General features: G+C 53.0%; 2 protein-coding genes across 3 annotated transcripts; both read left to right on the forward strand.

Moving 5' to 3' along the window:
• The first annotated feature begins 2,065 nt into the window (after nucleotides 1-2,065).
• On the forward strand, nucleotides 2,066-5,487 carry Nrm (nurim). 2 transcript variants are annotated; one of them, XM_038342997.1, is made up of 5 exons: nucleotides 2,066-2,253; nucleotides 3,445-3,641; nucleotides 4,277-4,453; nucleotides 4,621-4,898; nucleotides 5,334-5,487. In XM_038342997.1, exons 1-5 carry the CDS (start codon nucleotides 2,121-2,123, stop codon nucleotides 5,404-5,406), a joined length of 858 nt encoding a protein of 285 aa, XP_038198925.1. In that variant the 5' UTR covers nucleotides 2,066-2,120; the 3' UTR covers nucleotides 5,407-5,487. The 2 variants fall into 2 exon arrangements, with proteins under 2 accessions (XP_038198925.1, XP_038198926.1); XM_038342998.2 differs by having other exon boundaries at nucleotides 4,621-5,487.
• A 735-nt stretch (nucleotides 5,488-6,222) lies between these two features.
• Nucleotides 6,223-16,953, forward strand: Ppp1r18 (protein phosphatase 1 regulatory subunit 18). Its single transcript, XM_038343970.1, has 4 exons — nucleotides 6,223-6,292; nucleotides 7,297-8,894; nucleotides 14,691-14,904; nucleotides 16,088-16,953. Exons 2-4 carry the CDS (start codon nucleotides 7,302-7,304, stop codon nucleotides 16,105-16,107), a joined length of 1,827 nt encoding a protein of 608 aa, XP_038199898.1. The 5' UTR covers nucleotides 6,223-6,292; nucleotides 7,297-7,301; the 3' UTR covers nucleotides 16,108-16,953.
• The last annotated feature ends 1,400 nt before the right edge of the window (nucleotides 16,954-18,353 follow it).

Below are 18,353 nucleotides of genomic sequence, written 5' to 3' on the forward strand. Positions count from 1 at the left end.
ACAGGCACTTGATAAATGTTTTTGGTTTTTTTTGGGTGGGGCTTTTTTTCTTTATGCTTGATAAGCAATGATTTTTGCCGCTATGCCTCATTCCAAGCCCCCTATTACTTTTCATAATAGATAAATACAGAAATAGTGTAGATGACTGGGTAGTATTAACACACCTTTAATCACAACACTTGGGAGGCAGGTAAATCTGAGTTCGAGGCCAGCCTGGTCTACAGAGCTGTTCCAGGACAGCCAAAGAGGGCTGTTACACAGAGAAACCCTGTATTGAAAAACCAAAAAGAGAAACTAGATGTTTGTCCAGCAAAGATGAAATATGCTGTGTGTACCAAAAGGAATGCTCAGACATGAAGTAAAAACTGGTATTTGATAAGTGTCAAGAACACCCTGAGTAAAAGAAGCAGACTCAAAGGACATTTGATTTTACCTGCATAATAATATCCAGGATGGGTGAATGCACAAAGATAAGAGTAGATCAATGCATCCCAGACTCTAAGGACAGGGGAGATGTTAAGGGGTCGAGAGTTTCACTGTGGGGAGCCAGAAAGGAAGTGGTTGTACATAGTGCAGAATATTAAATGCTACTGTACTAAATGCCTGTTTGCTATGTGAATTTCATTTCAATAAAAACATAGTTGCTAGCTTTGTATACTTTTCTGCTGTGAACTGTTAGAAAACTACTTTGGTGTATATATAGCCTGCTTTCTCTCCGTGTGGTAGGCGTCATTTTGGGCCCTGCTCTCGCTAGGCAACTGCTTTATAACTCATTTATACCCCAAGTATATGCTGAAGCTTTATAATTTTTCTTTTTTGGGGGTGCCAGGGGGTTGAATCTAAGGCTTGCAGCAACACTGCTCAAGTAAATGCTTCACTAAACTATAGTCCCGGACCTTTGTTAATTTGGTGCCTGTGGAAACCGGAAGTCAGCCTTAAATGTCCTTCCTCAGGAGTCCACTGTTTCTTTGAGACAAGAGTATCTCACTGGGACGTGAAGCGCCCTGGTTAGGCTAGGCTGGCTGCCAATGAGCCCTAGGCATCTGCCCTTCTAGGTCTTGGATTATGAGTGTTTTCAAGGGTGAAGCAGGATAAAGTGAAACCGCAAAGCTTAGTGCAGTCCTCGTTTTCCACCTACAAGCCCTTCTGGGTCTGCTCAGAGCTCCGACAACAGTGGAGCTAGACTGGCACTTGGTGCTCCGCTGCCGTCCTGGCACTTGGTGGTAGAAGGCAGGAACATCAGCTCAAGACTATTCTCAGCTACATAATTGCCAAGTTCGACGCCAGCTTGGGCTACATGAAGATTCTGCCATTTAAATAAGTGGAGAGAGCAGCAGTATGCAGACCAGAACCTCCTCAAAAAGACTGATATTCTCGGACGCAGCCCACTCAGTACAAATTTCCCAAGCCGAGCATAGGGCGGGGAGGAAATGCGCTCTACAATGCATGGCAGTTTGATCCAGAGGCTGTGGGAGCGCACAGGCTGGGTGCTGCTAGGATGTTCCTCTATCCCTCAACCTGAGGGTCTTGCCTTTGCTTGTCTTGGGTATTTTCATCTCCCTGGCCCTGCTCTATCTGTAAACTAAAGGAATAAGTTCGTGTCTTCTGAGGATCCTGTGCTCGGATAGCTACGGTGGGGGACAGATCCTTTCACCACGTGGTCTTTTTTTAATTTCTTACGGCCCCTTTGGACCGGGTCTCCATGTGCAGTCTAAGCTAACTTGAAATCTTCCTGCCTCAGCCTTCTGAGTACTGGAATTACAGGCACGAACCATCAGGAACAGCTCTGAAAAACGATCACCAAACCAAAATCTATGTTGGGCGTGGTGGCGCCGCCTGCAACCCCAGCACACCAGGGACTGAGGTCTGGTTTGCACGCAAGGGAGACTCTGTCTTCACTTCTCACTCCACGTGAACACGGGCCGCACTGAGGTTCGACCCACGCGGGTGGCTGCAGAGTCGCTGCCCTGACGACGGCTAAGGTTCCAGACTCCGCGCTATGACGCGCCTCTCGCGGTCCCCGCCCTGAGGCCAGCACCCCACGAAGGCGGGACCTGGGCGGGGCCAGCAGCCGCGGGAACCCCGAGCCCGCCTCCTCGGCAAGCTCCTTGGCGCTCGCCATGGCCCCGGCGCTGCTGCTGGTCCCGGCGGCCCTCGCCTCCTTCATCCTGGCCTTTGGCACCGGAGTGGAGTTCGTGCGCTTCACCTCCCTGCGGCCGCTGCTTGGAGGGATCCCGGAGTCCGGTGGTCCGGGTGAGCCGCAGGGATCCTGGGCGAGCTGAAGCGGAGAGGAGGAGCCAGAACAGCGTGGAGAGGGCGGGGCGGGCGTGGAAACAAATGACAGGGAAAGGCCAAAGCTGCGAGGCGCCAACGGGAAGGGAACAGAAGGCTAAATCAGAAACTCCACGATTAGTCCGTCCTGGGCAGAAGCTGGGGAGTGAGGACTGACCGAGTAAGGGCGCGGTGGGGGTAGCTTTTGTGGGGAGAACTAGGGACGGGAAAGATGAAAAGAGGAAACATTAGAAAACCGCGACAGTGGGCCCGTGGTAGCTCACACCTTTAATCCTAGCATTGCAGAGGCGAGGAGATCTCTCAGTTCAAGGCCCGCCTGGTCTGTTGAGTAAGGGTTATGTATGTAGAGAGACCCTGTCTCAGAGAAACAAAAAAAGAAAACTAATCACCAAAGGTGATTTCTCTAGCCTTGCTGTGTGTGTGTGTGTGTGTGAATATATGTGGAATGTGTGCTTGTGTTTCCGTTCGTATGTGTGCAGGTGCGGCTGAAGGGAGCCTTGAGTGTCTTTCTTCAGGGGCTAGCCACCTTATTTTTAGACAGGGTCTTACTATGTACCCCCAGCTGGCTTGGAACTCAAAGGTCCACCTGCCTCCGTCTCCCATGCATTTTGGGGACAGAATCTGTCACTGACACCAGAAGCCTATCAACAACTAGGTCAGATGGGTCCCCTGGAACTGGGGTTATAGATGGTTGTGAGCTGCCATGTGGGTGCTGAGAAACAAGCAGGTTCCTCCGGAAGAACAGCAAGTGTTCTTAACCGCCAATCCATGACACCAGCCCCTCTGGAGTTCTCCTGCCTCTGCCTCCCCAGCACTGAGATTACCGGCACACCCCACCATGCCAGGCTTTTTGTACAGGTGCCAGGGATCGAATTCAGGTGCTTACATAGCACTACATGGACTGAACCATTTCTCCAGCCCTCCGGCACTGGTTTTAATAATGACCCTGCCGGCATTCTAAGAATCTTTCCCAGAAGGAGGCTAGAGAAGATGGGAGATTGAAGGAACAGGAAATTTAACTGGGGTTGGCCTTGACAAGATCTTGAAAACGTCAGGGACATGGAATAGGGTTCCAAAAGAAGATGAGGGTAAGAGGAATGTTCTAGCCTTAACTGATCCTTTGTCCCTGTCTTCCCTAACCAACTCCCTCAGATGCCCGCTATGGGTGGTTGGCTGCCTTGCAGGACCGAAGCGTTCTTACCTCCCTGGCTTGGGATCTTGGGCTTCTGCTATTGTTTGTGGTGCAACATAGCCTCATGGCAACTGAGACAGTGAAGGCGTGGACATCCCGGTACTTTGGAGTCCTTCAGAGGTCACTGTACGTGGCCTGCACTGCGCTGGCCTTACAGGTATGAGGCCTTGGCCACGGGAGACATAATTCGTGGTGTGCTTATACTGGAGTGACAAGACGAGTGTGTAAGAAAGCAGAGGATGTGAATCTCAGCTCCCCGTCCCCCAGAGCACATGCTCCATTCATCAGCAGAGTCCTGTGTTTCTGAAATTCCCCAGCACAGCCTGAGGAGTCTCACCCTTGCAACTTTGTTCATGTTGTCTTGCTTCAATTTGTTTCTTTGTTTCTCTGCGTATCCCTGGGTGTCCTGAAACTCCCTCCTGCCTCCTGGAGATCCACCTGCCTCCTCCCCTTCCTGAGTGCTGGGATTAAAGGCCTGCGCCACCACTGCCTGGCTTGCTTCAAATCTTAAATCCTTCTTAGTTCCTGTCTTCCAAACCTAGGTCTTCAAGAGAAGACACCTTCCAATTAGTCTTCTCATTGGGTGTTTGTCATAGGCTAGTTTGCTAGGTATCCAGCAGCCCTCCTCCTATCCGTTTTGTAAGTCCTGTATAGAAATGGATCATCTTCATAGCCTCCATCCCGAGCCCTCTTCATGATAAATATTTACTATTTATACTCAGAGGAAAGAGCGGTAGGTCACTATGGGGCCAGGGAGGTCACTGGCATGCTTAGTTTCTCATCTTTTCCCAGCTGGTGATGCGGTACTGGGAGACTGTACCCAGGGGCCCAGTATTGTGGGAGGCTCGAGCTGAACCTTGGGCCACCTGGGTGCCCCTTCTCTGCTTTGTGCTCCACGTCATTTCCTGGCTCCTCATCTTCAGCATCCTTCTGGTCTTTGACTACGCTGAACTCATGGGCCTCAAACAGGTGAGGATCCCACATCCCTGCCTGAGTCTACCATTCTCTCCCTCCCATACTTTGATTGCTCCCGGCTCTCTAGTCCCTTACCTCCTTTTCTGATTGTCTCTGGGCTTGAGGAGGATGCCTGGACCAGAGGCTTGGGCTTGATTTCCATGCTCTTCCCTCTCTCCTAGGTATATTACCATGTACTGGGGCTGGGTGAGCCTCTGGCTCTGAAGTCTCCTCGGGCTCTGAGACTCTTTTCCCACCTTCGACACCCAGTATGTGTGGAACTTCTAACGGTGCTGTGGGTGGTTCCCACCCTGGGCACTGACCGCCTCCTCCTGGCTCTTCTCCTTACCCTCTACCTTGGCTTGGCTCACGGGCTTGACCAGCAAGATCTCCGCTACCTTCGGTCTCAGTTACAAAGAAAACTCCAGCTTCTCTCCAGACCCCAGGACGGGGAAGCAGAGTGAGGAGCTAGCTCCATTTCTAGGGCCTGTTCTCCTTCAAAAGTCAAAATCCCTTAGCTTCCGGGCCATTTGTTACAGACCAGAGGCTGGAAACCATGTGCTGAAGGGGCTGTCACTTCCCCTGCTTGAGACCTCAGTTCCAGGGTCCAGATCCCCTACTCTAAATTTAGAGTTTCTGCCACTGGCCTCCAGGGTCCACTTCTCACCAACCAAGAGTGGGTACAAAGTCATGTCATCTCTTGGGGTGTAACACAAGGCCTTGAGCACTCCCTCCCCTGGTACTGTTATTGGCTCTGCACCTCAGGGATCCCCTTCCTAGTTTCCACTTCAAGGAGCTATGCCAGGGCCAGTCTGCAAGTTTGCAGGTAGTGGATATCTCTTATACCGCTGTGCGTCTTCCCCACTCCTGTCTTCACTTCTCCACCTCCTTATAGGTCCTGCCCTACAGATCCTAGGTGTCTCCTGTTTTTTAACTCGGTCTCCTACCGCGGTGTCTCCCGTTTTTAACTCGGGCTGACTCGGGTCTCCGGGCTCTCTCAAAGGATATGCGCTGCAGAAAAGAAAAATTAAATATTTCTACGTATGGTACCCAGTTGTCTGTCCATGCCTCTCAAGCCGCCGGATCAAGTGTGGGAAGGAAGCTGAGGCCAAGTTCTTGTGGCAGCAGCCTCTGACGACCACTGGGCTGGGGCCACACCCCACGGGCCCGCCCCCATGTCCCAGTCACCCAGTCCTGCTCCCTCCAAACATTACAGTTTCTTCGCGTAGAGATCAGGGAACCCATGGGAGACAGAGTATCTCTGGGAGGGGAGCGAACTCCCAAAGCCATTTTTCCTCAGACTCTGGGGCCCGGCAGCCGCCCACACTACCACGGTAACAAAGACTGGCCGGGGAAAGCAAAAGCACGGGGAGGGGCGGCGAGTGATGGGAAGGGCGGGTCTGACTCCAAGCAGCTGCCGCTTCCTCCCCATGTCCCTCAGGGGGCCTGAGTCACGGGCCGCCGCCCCGGGTCGGCCAGCTGGAGCAATAAGTCTGGACACCCAGCTTCTCCGGGGCTGCCAGAGGAAGTGGGTGAGGGCCTCTGGAGACAGAAAACGAAGCGCTGTGGATTGCCACTGCAAGAGAGGAGTGCCACCAGAGTCCCACGCGGGAAGGAGGGCAGCGAGGCCCCGCCCTGCGCCCGGCTCCGCCCTGCGCCCCCTTCCCTCGCTCCATTGTCCGTAGACAAAGCGGTCGCCGCCCCCGCCTGGCCCCCGTCTGAGTCTCCGTCCCTCCTCCTAGGCGCCCTCGTCCCTCCTCCTTTGCTTCCCACCCTCCCTCCAGATCTCCCTTTGACTTGCTCCTCTTCCGACGCCTGGCTCCACCGCACCTCCTCCTAGGGACCCCAAGGCGTGTAAGTTGACTGTGGGGCTCCCACTTTAAGGGAAGTGTCTCCTGATCTCCCTGGGAGTGCCTCCCCTTTGTGCAGAGATTGCATGTCCGTGCAGTTCCCGCGGGTGCATGGCCCTCTGGGTCAAGGTCCCCCTGAGAGCGGGGTCCCTGCTTGGGGACAGCAGAGGCATGAAGCGGTTCTTCCGAGCGTCCGGGTCCTAGGGCGTAGTTGGTGGGGAGGCAGGCGAGGTTGAAGGGACTGGACGCGGGTGGACGCCAGAGTTCTGAGAATGCGTAGGCAGCACACCCGCTCGGGTACCAAAAGTCCCCGAGGAGGGTATTTCCCCTGACCCGCCTCTGGGGCGGAGTACGCTGTGGGGTGGGGGCCGGACTGAGGGGCGGGGCCGAGCGCAGCCGGGAAGGCAGCCGGGACCTGCGGTGCCCGTGCGAAGAGGCGCCCGCGCCCTTGCCGGCTTTCTGCTCTCCCCTTCTCCCTCGGACCTCTGCCCTCTACATCTGTCCTCACCTTCTCACATCCCCTCCGACCCCTCCGCCCCCTCGCCAGCCGGTTCCCTGTTCTTCCTTCCCGCTTATCTCCTCTGGGTACCGGGGGAGGGGGGCAGCCTCGATTGAACCCGCTCACTTCTCAGCCCCAGTTCCCTCGTCTTCTCGCTCTCTCCTGCTTTTCCTTCCCTCCCTTTCTCATATCTTAGGGACTGTCTAGTGCCTACAAACCCCCAATCTGGCGCTGCCTCTGCCCGGAATCTCGACTCTTCCTCTCCCATTATCCCCACCCCCAGCTTGGCACCCAGTTTTTCTCTTAACTTTTTTAGCTCTGGCCTCTTCTGCCCTCCTTCCTCTCCCTGTTCCCCTCTATCTTCATCCTTAGTTCCACCGTCCTCGGTTCTTAGTCTCTTCCCGCATCACTTCCTCCTCTCCCACCCCCATTCTCAATCCCCGGGTCCCTCCGAAGCCTACCCTTCCTTTCCTGTTCCTGTCCCCCAGTGCTCTCTCCTTCACTTCCAGTGACCATGACTGCTATCCCAGATTGGAAGCTACAGTTGCTAGCCCGGCGGCGGCAGGAGGAGGCAGCGGTTCGTGGCCGTGAGAAAGCAGAACGGGATCGCCTGTCTCAGATGCCAGCCTGGAAGCGGGGAATCCTGGAACGTCGCAAGGCCAAGTTGGGCCTGCCTCCTGGAGAGGCGAGCCCTGTGCCTGGGACCGCAGAGGCTGGACCTCCGGACCCAGATGAATCCGCTGTCCTTTTGGAGGCTATTGGGCCAGTACATCAGAACCGATTCATCCAACAGGAGCGACAGCGGCAGCAGCAGCATCGAAATGAAGTACTTACTGATAGGAAGCCTGGACCTCTGGAGGCTCTAGAACGGAGATCAAGTCCTAGTAATTTAAGAGAGCAGAGCCCCAAGGGAAGAGAGTCAAGAGAAGAGAGGCTAAGTCCCAGGGAGGCCAGAGATAAGAGGCTGTTGACAGGGGGAGCCCAAGAGTCATGTTCCAGGACTTCGGATGCTCGAGACTGGAGGCAGAGCCCTGCAGAGGCCAGAGACCTGAGTTCCAGACCAGCAGAGGTTCAGAAATGGAGGCTGAGCCCTGGAGAAACTCCAGAAGAGAGCCTGAGATTAGCAAGTCCTGGAGATGACAGTCCCAAGAGAAAAGAGGTATTGGAAAGCAGACTGAGCCCCGGGGAGTCTGGCGACCAGAAGGCCTGCCTGACAGAGGCCTATAAATGGAATCTTGACCCGAAAAAAACCCAGAAACAGAGCTCAATACAACTGGAGGCCACAGAGTGGAGGCTGAACTCAAGAGACGAGGGGAAAGACTACTTGGAGGAGTGTGGGAGAAAGGAAGAAAAACCGAGTCCGGGGATTGTCCTAGACCAGTCTCCAGGGCCAAAAGAGGGCCAAGACACCATCTCTGGAGACGTGGAGACTGCTGCTGAGCGGAAGCCTAGCCCTGTGGAGGATGGAGACAGGATCTCAAGACCCACAGAAGGCTGGAAATGGACCTTAAACTCTGGGAAAGCCCGAGAACGGGGCATAGAGACACGAACTCAGAAACCGGATCCTCCAGCATCTTCAGAGAAGCACCTGGGGCCTTCTGGTTTGGAGGCTGAAGAGGAGGCTGAGAAGGAGGAGGCGGGGGCTCAGAGCAGGCCTCTGAGAGCCCAGCAGAACCTCTGCGCTGGGCCCTCCCCCCTCCCACCAGAGCACGCTGGGGCTGGGACGGAAGGCTCCAGACAGCAGGAAGAGGAAGCAGCAGAACCCCGGCCCCCAACGACAGCCCCTCTGTCTCCCCCACCCCCAGCCCCAGCTGCCCCCCAGCCCCCTGGGGATCCCCTCATGAGCCGTCTGTTCTATGGGGTGAAGGCAGGACCGGGGGTGGGGGCCCCCCGCCGTAGCGGACACACCTTCACTGTCAACCCACGGAGGTGTGTGCCCCCTGCCAGCCCAGCCCCACCGGCCACCCCAGCCACAGCTGATGCTGCAGGGCCTGGATCCGGGAAGAAGCGGTACCCAACTGCTGAGGAGATCTTGGTGCTGGGGGGCTACCTCCGTCTCAGCCGCAGCTGCCTTGTCAAGGGGTCCCCTGAAAGACATCACAAACAGGTAGGAAAGCTGCCACGCCTGACTGCATGGAAGTCTCCTTCTAGTTCTGACTGGATGGCTTTTTAAATGTTCCTGTCTTCTATTCTTTTTTCTCCTGCCACCTCCCTTTCTCCCTCTGCACACACACCCTTCCTCCGGCTATCCCTCCTTTCCATTCATTTCAGAGCACCAAGGATTCTGCCCAGCAGTCAACGGCTGTGTTGGGGTGTGTGGTTTTCAGGGTGTGTCCAGCCCTGGTCCTTCTCCCTCCCTCACGCTCAGTCCTCCTTTTCCTTTTGAGCTTTCGATCCAGGCAAGCCCGGCTGGTAGGAAAGATGAGAAAACTTTGTGAAAACGGGGTGAAAACAACCAGAGGGTAGAGAATGTTGAGGCAAGAAGTAAGTTGGAATGAGCGTCTCAGCCCCACGAAAGAGGACATCCCAGGGCAGAAAGGGGCAAGTGAGATGGGGCTGAGCTGGGTGAGGAACAGAGGAAAGGCTTTTAGACCCCAAGTCAGTTCCCCCCCCTCACCCCCCAGAGAGGCATACAGAGGCCATTTGAAGTGGGTGACCTCGGGGTTGCCCGTTCCCCCCAACTGGGCAAATGTTAGACAGTGCTCTCCTTTTCTCTGGGGACAAGCAAAGCCTTCTCCTCTTCCAAAATATCCCAGTCCCTTCCCCCATCTTTCCTCCCTGGGCTTCCCTTCCCCCACAGAACTGGCTCAGCCTTGGTTTTCCCCTCTGTCCCTCCTCCCCCTGGCCTCTCCCTCCCTTTGGGGTAGAAAAAGAGAGAAGTTCATTTGCGCTGAACTGAGCACCGACTGGCCAAGGCCCTGTGGGAGTTGGGGGCAGGGGTGGGGCTGAGGCCAGCAGAGGGTCAGAGGTTAGGCTGGAATGCAGACCTGCAAGGAAACACTGGACAGGGTAACTTTCCCTCTGGCCGCGGCCCAGTTTCTTAAGTGAGAAAAATCTCCGGAGAAAGAAAGGGCCACACTCAGCCGCCTCAGACCCGAAGGTTCCCCAACACACTTCTGCCAGGGCCTTCCCGGGACGCCTGCTCCTGCTTATTCTCTGTAACATGTGTGTGTGTGTGTGTGTGTGTGTGTGTGTGTGTGTGTGTGTGTGAGTGTGTGTGTGTGTGTGTGTTTGGTGTCAGTAGGAGATCATAAGGACCGAAGATCAGGGCTGAGCTCAGGGATCATTTGATTCTCCCCATGCATCTTTTTGTGTTTTTAACTTATGGACAGAGTATTCATTGTCACAATAGCATTATTGAATATGACTTTTGTTCTCTCACCTCTGTCCCAGCTTCACTGAAGCTCCAGCCCTCCCGGGGTGGCACCTAAGAGTGTACCCTGAGCCCTCAGGCTCCTATTGGCCCTCTCTTCTCGAGACTTGGCAGATATAAAGGAAATTCTCCCAGGGTGAGGCACGCAGAAAAGTCACTTCCTCCCTGGCTTGTGACTTTGGGAAGTGAGCAGAGGGAGGCTCAAGGCTTTGTGGTCCAAGCCTAGGAACCATCTGGGGGAAGCCAAGGAGCCTAGGTGCGGTGCAGGACCTGTGATGGTCACCATACCTAGGTCATGCAGTAGGAGGGGCGGAAGTAGACCTTCCAAACAGGAAGCCTGGGGTGGGGGCCGGAAGGCTGGTGGGACTGAGTGGGAACACTGGGCCTGGGGGCCTGCCAGAACTGTGCTCAGGATGTGGTGAGAGAATCAGGAAACAGACACACTGGGGTGGGGGTGGGGAGGAGGCAGCCGCGTTCCTCCCTCAGCCCTCTCTCTAAGTCCTGCACCTCCCAACCTTGTCTGTCTGTACAACCTCAGCAAGGATGACTGTGCCTTGCCCTGCTCTGTCCCGGCCATGACCACCATCCCTCACCCTTCCTGAATAGTTCCTTTTCAGGCTGCTTCATCAAACTGATGCCTGCCACCACGAGAGACACCACGCCTGTCCTGTCCCAGGCTGTAGCCGGTGCTGTGCCCCAGCAGACTCTAGGGCTGGAGACCCGCCCCTCCTTCCTTGGCCCCCTTGTGACCTTATATAGCTGATGAGAGAGGCTCCAGTGAGTCACTTCCCTCTCTGCGCACCCCCCCTCCCGCGCGCGCGCCCCATTCGGGTTATGCATTCCTGAGAAGCCCAGTCAGAAGCTGGGGGGAAGTGAGGCAAAGGGGGTTGACAGAAGTAGATGAAGGGACGAAAGAACTGTTTTACAGAACTAACGATAAACTACGGGGCTGGGGTAAAGCTGTCAGCAACAGAACCAGTATGGGTCCCTTTCCAGATACTGGTGTATGAGCCATCTGGAGGCTGTCCCTCTATTCTACAGAGGCTGTCCTCTGTTGTTACCTCCCCTGATGTCTAGACACACCTTTACCTTAGGCAGTGTGACAATCTGTAAACTCCTTTCATGGCAACCATGGACATGCGTAGCCAAGTACAGTCAGCCTTCTGCCAACATGATTTCAACCAAGCACAGACTGAAAGTATTCAGGCCCTCCAGGCTGGTGGTTCAGACTTGTAATTCCATCTATGGGTGTCAAGCTCAAGACTAGCCTGGGCTAATTTAGTGAGCTCCAGTCTCAGACATAATATTATAAAATAATAATAATAATAATAATAATAATAATAATAATAAAGACTGGAGAGATGGTGCAGCCATTAAGAGCACTGGCTGCTCGCAGGGAACCTGGATTCAGGTCTCAGCACTTAGCGGAGGCTCACCATCCTCCACCCTGGTTCTAGGAGATCTGATGCCCTCTTCTGGCCGTCTCTGGCACTGAATGCACATGGTGCCCTTGTGTGCCAGCAAAACACTAAACATGGAAAAAAGTTTCTAAAGCGTAATAGACTTGAGAATGCATGGGAGTGGCTGCGTGAGTCATATGGAACACTGTACCTTTTTATGTAAGGATCTGAGCGCTTGGGCATTGTGTGTGAAGAGGTTTTACTATAAACTCCCCCTCCCCCCGAATTTTTAAATAATGTATTTATTTTTATTTTATGTGCATTGATGTGTATGTTGGTGTGAGGGTGTCGGGTTCCCTGAAATTGGAGTTACAGACAGTTGTGAGCTGCTATGTGGGTTCTGGGAATTGAACCAGGGACCTCTGGAAGAGCAGTCAGTGCTCTTAACTGCTGAGCCATCTCTCCAGCCACACCCCCCTTTTTGTTTGTTTTGTTTTGTTTCGAGACAGGGTTTCTCTGTAGCTTTGGAGCCTGCCCTGGAACTCGCTCTGTAGACCAGGCTGGCCTCAAACTCACAAAGATCCCCATTTCTTCCTCCCAAGTCCTAGTGCTGGGATTAAGTGCGCCACCACTGCCTGGCTTCCCCCAAGATAGTAACGGGTTCTCTCATGGTGCTTATGCAAATATTAGTACTAGGGTGTGTGTAATAGGATCAGGACATAGAGTAGGAAGCTAGTGTGGCAACTTCCAAACAGGATGCCCTGGAGCAGAGGAGTCTTGGGGATATTTGGGGGAAGAGTCTCCCAGACAGAGGGAACGGCACAAAGGCCCAGAGGCGGAAGTGCATCTGGGCAGCTGGAAGGAAATCACCCTGCTGCCTTTGTGTAGCTCTGGATGTTGTTCAAAGTGAGATGAAATGAGAAGTCATTGCAGCTGGGCCATGGTGGCGCACGCCTCTAATCCCAGCACTTGAGAGGCAGAGGCAGGCGGATCTCCGTGAGTTCGAGGCCAGCCTGGTCTCCGGAGTGAGTTCCAGGACAGCCAGGGCTGCATAGAGAAACCCTGTCTCAACAAACAAACAAACAACAAAGAAGCCTTTTCAGGGTTAGGGTTTGGACCCTTTCTTAGGGACCGAGGTGTCACGTCTCTCTCATTCAGCCCCTAGAAGACTTGGAGATACACAGGAGGTCACATGGAGGCTCTGGGGTACAGCCACAGATATCCTGGGTAGATCTGGAATCACCTGTTTATCTCCCTAAACCTTCTGGTTTGCAGGGCTAATCCTACTGTGTCCTCCCAGGGGGAGGGGGGCAAAGGGAAGGGTGGAAGGACTCTGAAGACAGCCTGTGTTTTTAAGGATTTCTGCCTCTCTCTGGTTCTTTGCCTGTTTTTGTAGCTACTCTGGCCTCCTGCCTCTTTTTGTGGGTATCCTCTGGCCTCCTCTACTTCCCTACCCAGGGTTTGCCGACTCTGTCCTTGTCAGCTCTCCAGCCGCGTATTCCAGGGCTCTTCTGTGTGTTGAGCCATCTCTTGGCTCATATAGGCCTTTCCATCGTGTATCCATTCCTGAACCAGGACCTGTATGATAGGATTGGAGAGAAGGCAGGGGAAGGGAGGGGGCAGGCTCAAGCCTGGGTTTCCCAGGGAACACCAAAGCCTTGAGGATCTGGAAAGCAGGGTGCCTTCAGGGATTCCCTTCCCAACCAGCTTTTTCCTGCCTGGCCAGCTCTGACTTCACCCCCTTTTGTTTTTGTTTGTTTTTTCGAGACAGAGTTTATATGTGGCTTTTTGGAGCCTGTTCTGGAACTAGCTCTTGTAGACCAGGCTGGCCTTGAACTCACAGAGATCTGTCTGCCTCTGCCTCCCTGACTTCACCCCTTTTGGGACGCCCCAAAGGGTGCCCAACGGCCCAGTCCTGGCCACAACACTCTTCCTCTGTGCATTTTCTTTTCTTTTTACATCTCCGACTCACAGCGCTAAGGGGGGGGAGACCCGGATCTTCACAGCTCTAGGGGTGGGGGGAGACCCGGATCCTCACAGCTCTAGGGGTGGGGGGGAGACCCAGATCTTTCCTTATTTACTCACATTCCCAGTTCTTTTTTGTTGCTGTTTTTTATTTTTTCCGAGACAGGGTTTCTCTCTGTAGCCCCAGCAGTCCTGGAACTCACTCTGTTGACCAGGCTGGCCTTAAACTCAGGGAGATCCTCCTGCCTCTGCCTCCCGAGTGCTGGGATTAAAGGTGTGTGAGCCACCATTGTCCAGCTTTTTTTTTTTTTTTTTAAATTTAGACAGTTTTAATAAACATGGAAGGCTAGCCTGGAACTTACTGTAATCCTCCTGCCTCAGCCCCCTGAGTGCTGAAATTACTTGTGTGAGGCACCGTACCTGGCTGTTTGGGTTGTTTCTGTTCTTGATGTTTTGTTAACGTGTTTTGGTTTTTGGTATTTAGGGGTGGAGACATACCTGACACAGCACCCTGTGGAGGTCAGAGGTCACAAGCCGGGCATCCAGCCAGGCTGCAGTTCCATCTCAGTGGCCCAAATCTGGTTTGGGTTTGTTTGTTTAAGATTTTCCTTTTTTTTTTTTTCTAGGCGATGGTAGCATAACCCTTTAATCCCAGCACTTGGGAGACAGAGGCAGTGAGATCTTTGAGTTTGATACCAGTGTGGTCTACAGAGCGAGTTGCAGGATTGCCAAGGCTACACAGAGAAACCCCTCTCTAGAAAAACAAAACAAACAAATATTTATTTATTTCTGAGTCTGAGTGTTTGCCTACTTGTATGTGTATATGCACTACATGCGTGCCTGGAGCCTGCAGAGGGCCTCAGGTCATGTTTCCTCTGGAACTACAGTTACAGATGGTTGCGAGAGGCCTGGTACTGAACCAGGTCCTCTGGAAGAGCGTCCAGTGCTGTTAACTATTGAGCCATTGTTTTGTTTGATGTCATTTGAAGGGAAAAAAAAATCAAGCTGTAAAGGAAAGTCGAATCCCCGCCTGGAAGGGGTGGGAGGGGACGACGGTCTTTGGGGTGCCTAAGACCAGCTGCACCGCATCTGCTCCTAGGCCCTCCCTCCCTGAGGTGCTTTAGTAATGAACTTGTTTCCTCTCCCCTCTCTCCCCACCCCTCAGCTCAAGATCTCCTTCAGTGAGACGGCCCTGGAGACCACGTACCAATACCCTTCCGAGAGCTCGGTACTGGAGGATCTGGGCCCGGAGCCTGAGACCCCCAGTGCGCCCACCCCCTTGGCAACACAGCCTGACGACGACGATGAGGAGGAGGAAGAGGAGTTGCTACTGCAGCCGGGGCTCCAGGGCGGGCTGCACACCAAGGCCCTAATCGTGGGTGAGCAGCTGGCGGGCGGAGGGCGCCCCCTGGTGTCCATGGTGTGGTGTTGTGACGTGTTTGGCCTAATTCCCTCCTGCAGATGGAGTCTCCAGATTTCAAAACCAGAGCTCGCCGGTTCTCTAGAACTCCAGTCTGGTTAAAAATACCCGAGTTGGGTCAGACGACCTGGAGTATGAATTCCAGCTTGTCTGTTACTTACGGTGCAATCCCGGATCCATATGGGCTTAGTTTCAATTTATCTTGTGTGGGGTGTGCACGCCCACACTCCAGGAATTGAATCCAGGGCTTTTTAGCATTCTAGGCGAGTGCTCTGCCACTGATCAGTATCCCCAGCCTTCATTTTATCTTTCTTTGCTGATTTGAGACAGGGTTTCTCTGTGTCGCCCTGGCTGTCCTGGAACTCACTCTGTGGACCAGGCTGCATTTTGACATTCTTTTAAAATACAGTTAATAACTGTGTCCTGGGCTTTGGAGTGTGTGTGTGGTGTGTATGTCAGTAGTAAGACCGCTGCCTAGAACTGAGTGTGGTGGCTCATCCCGTTACCCCACCACTCAAGCTGATGTAGAAGTACAAGAACAGCCTGGTCTACACCGTGAGTTCCAGGGCAGCTTGGGCTGTACAGATTGAGACCCTGTCTGAAACGAATGAATAAACGAGGTTGTGTGCCTTGCTTTAATCCCAGCGCATGAACATTCGATAAGATCACTACCTCCTGAGGTGGTTGAAAGAATCGAGAAAGTGCCAGGCGGTGGTGGCGCACGCCTTTAGTCCCAGCACTTGGGAGGCAGAGGCAGGTGGATCTCTGTGAGTTTGAGGCCAGCCTGGTCTACAAGAGCTAGTTCCAGGACAGGCTCAAAAAAAAAAAAAAAAAAAAAAAGCTGCAGAGAAACCCTGTCTCGAAAAACCGAAAAGAAAGAAGAATAGAGAAAGTTTTTGCGAAGCACCTAGGACTATAGCTGATATTAAATTACTTCACCTTTGCTTGAGATGATTGTGAGATCACACAAGATAGCCAGTGCACAGTCCCAGCTAACTGAAGACTGTTGACAGTGACAGGCACACACACCCCCACACACTGTGAAGGACTTCTACTGCCGCTCTTCAGCTCTGGGATACGTGGGGAGGCTGGTGGCAGAGGCTCTCCCCACTTCGCTGTCTTGATCACTCCTTCTTTTGTAGATGAGTCCTGCCGGCGGTGACCATCTTCCAGTCTGGGCCTGTACCTCCCCGCTTCCCATACCTGAAGATCCTGGAGTCCGGAAGATTCAGAGCCAACAGACGAGGGAGGGGCAGTGAGCACATTCCAACTTGCTTCTCCCATCCTGTTTCTGGGGCAGAGCCAGTAGCCTAAATTTACTCCTACCCCAAGGTCCCCCGTGGGTGTAGTCATGTGGGCTGGAGCATCCTCGGTGAGCTAAGAGTGAGCTTCAGGTCCTAGGGCGGAACACAGGATTCACCTGGGATTGAGATGGATGGAGCACCTCCAGCCCCATGACAGGGTACACTGTCCCCACAGCCTTTGACTTCCTGCCACTCCCGGGGACACTCAGGATTTACGCATTCACCTCCCTGGGAGGTCTAGATCCCACTCCATCCACAAGCACCCCTTTCCTAGGTCACTGCCCCTTTGTTTACAGCCTCCTCCTCCTCCCTTGATCGCAGCCTGGTTTACATACCCACCAGCTCCCAGTCCCGCCTGCCAAAGTCCCAGGTTTACAAGCTCTGCCTACCCAGCCTCCCTAGGAATCCTCTACCCTCCTCTTGTTTTATTGAGAGTGACCTGGGGAGGTATGTGGCTTTCTTCACCTTTGCTCAGTATTACTGTGCCTCAGTCTCTCCCAAGAGAGAAGGCTGAGGGGTCCTAATTCTGTACCCCATGAGAATTATTTAATTCTGTTCCTCCACGTGGTTCACATTGAATTGAATTGCAGCGTGGGGGGCACTAAAGGAGGTGCCTCGTTTCTCGCCTATTGCTCCTTTATTAATTGCCTGATTCGTTTCTTTTTGTAACTTTCCATAATAAAATGGAGCTCTTTTCAACTCTCTTGCTGCTTCTTTCTTTTTAAAATTTCCTTTATTTTTGTTTTGTGTGAATGAGTGTCTTGCCTGCATGTATGTGGTGTCTGTGGAGGCCAGAGGATGTTGGACCCCCTGGAACCCTGGAACCATCTGGGTGCTGGGCATCAAACGTTCTCTAGTAACCAATGCACTCCTTAACCACTGAGCCATCTCTCCAGCCCCAGCTTTGGAGCCTGCCCTGGAACTTGCTCTGTAGACCAGGCTGGCCTTGAACTCACAGAGATCTGTCTGCCTCTACCTCCTGAGTGCTGGGATTACAGGTGTGCGCCACCACCACCTGGTTTCTTCTTTATTAAATTAATTTATTTTGTGTATAATTATGTTTTGTATGCTTCCAGCTCACCGTCCCCCCTGCCCCACCCTTTTTGGAGAGTAGGTATTACTGTGTGACCCTGGCTAGTTGGGACTTACTGTGTAAAACTGGACGACCTGGAACTCAGAGCTCTTCCTGCCTCTGCTTCCAGAGTACTGGAATTAAAGGCTTATACCACCACATCTGGCTTCAAAAAAACCAAAGTGTTGCCGGGTAGTGGTGACACACACCTTCAATTCTAGCACTTGGGAAGCAGAGGCAGGCAGATCTCTGTGAGTTTGAAGCCAGCCTGGTCTGCACGGTGAGTTCCAGGACAGGTTCCAAAGTTACACAGAAAAACCCTGTCTCAAAAAAAAAAAAAAAAAAAAAAAAAAAAAAAAAAAAGTCTTTACAAAGACGGGTGGAGAGAGATGACCTGGCAGTTAAGAGCACTTGTTCTTGCTGGGCCCAGATCCAGTCCCAAGCACCCATAGAGTGGCTCACAGCCGTCTGTAAATCCAGTTCCAGGGAACCAGACATTTTTCTGTCCTCCCTGGTACATAGACGTACATGTGGTCAAAACATTCACAGCTGGGCGATAGTGGTGCCTCTAATCCCAGCACTCGGAAGCAGAGACAGGCACATCTCTGTCAGTTTGAGGCCAGTCTGGTTTAAGGAGTGAGTTCCAAGACAGCCAGAAATGCTCAGAGAAATCTCGCCTCAAAAAAAAAAAAAAATTAACAAAATAAATCATATAGGAACTGGAGCGATGGCTCAGGACACTGGCCATTCTTCACCAACATCACTACCAGCAACCCTTCATTACTTTTGATTGTATAGAAATTACATATTTCATCCAAGTGTGATACTGTCTATAATCCCAACACGTAGGAAGTGGGATCAGGAGGATTTAGAGTTCGAGGTTGTCTTTAGCGGAGCAGTACACACAAAGCCAGCCAATGCTGCCTGAGACCCTGCTTAAGGGGGTGTGGCTGGAGAGAGCCGGCTCAGCAGTTAAGAGCAACTCCTAACATGATGGCTCATCTGTAACCACCGTTTTAAGAGATCCAATGC

This window comes from Arvicola amphibius, chromosome 9 (genome assembly GCF_903992535.2).
Source record: "Arvicola amphibius chromosome 9, mArvAmp1.2, whole genome shotgun sequence".
NCBI classification, from domain to species: domain Eukaryota; kingdom Metazoa; phylum Chordata; class Mammalia; order Rodentia; family Cricetidae; genus Arvicola; species Arvicola amphibius.

Bases quoted from the DNA above. Each gene is read 5' to 3' on its own strand.
- Nrm (XM_038342997.1), top strand. From the start codon at position 2,121: ATGGCCCCGGCGCTGCTGCTGGTCCCGGCGGCCCTCGCCTCCTTCATC. The intron at 3,642-4,276 runs GTATGAGGCCTT...ATCTTTTCCCAG, and splicing joins GCACTGCGCTGGCCTTACAG to CTGGTGATGCGGTACTGGGA. The intron at 4,899-5,333 runs GTGAGGAGCTAG...ACCTCCTTATAG, and splicing joins CCCCAGGACGGGGAAGCAGA to GTCCTGCCCTACAGATCCTA.
- Ppp1r18 (XM_038343970.1), top strand. From the start codon at position 7,302: ATGACTGCTATCCCAGATTGGAAGCTACAGTTGCTAGCCCGGCGGCGG. The intron at 8,895-14,690 runs GTAGGAAAGCTG...CCCACCCCTCAG, and splicing joins CTGAAAGACATCACAAACAG to CTCAAGATCTCCTTCAGTGA. The intron at 14,905-16,087 runs GTGAGCAGCTGG...CTTCTTTTGTAG, and splicing joins CACCAAGGCCCTAATCGTGG to ATGAGTCCTGCCGGCGGTGA.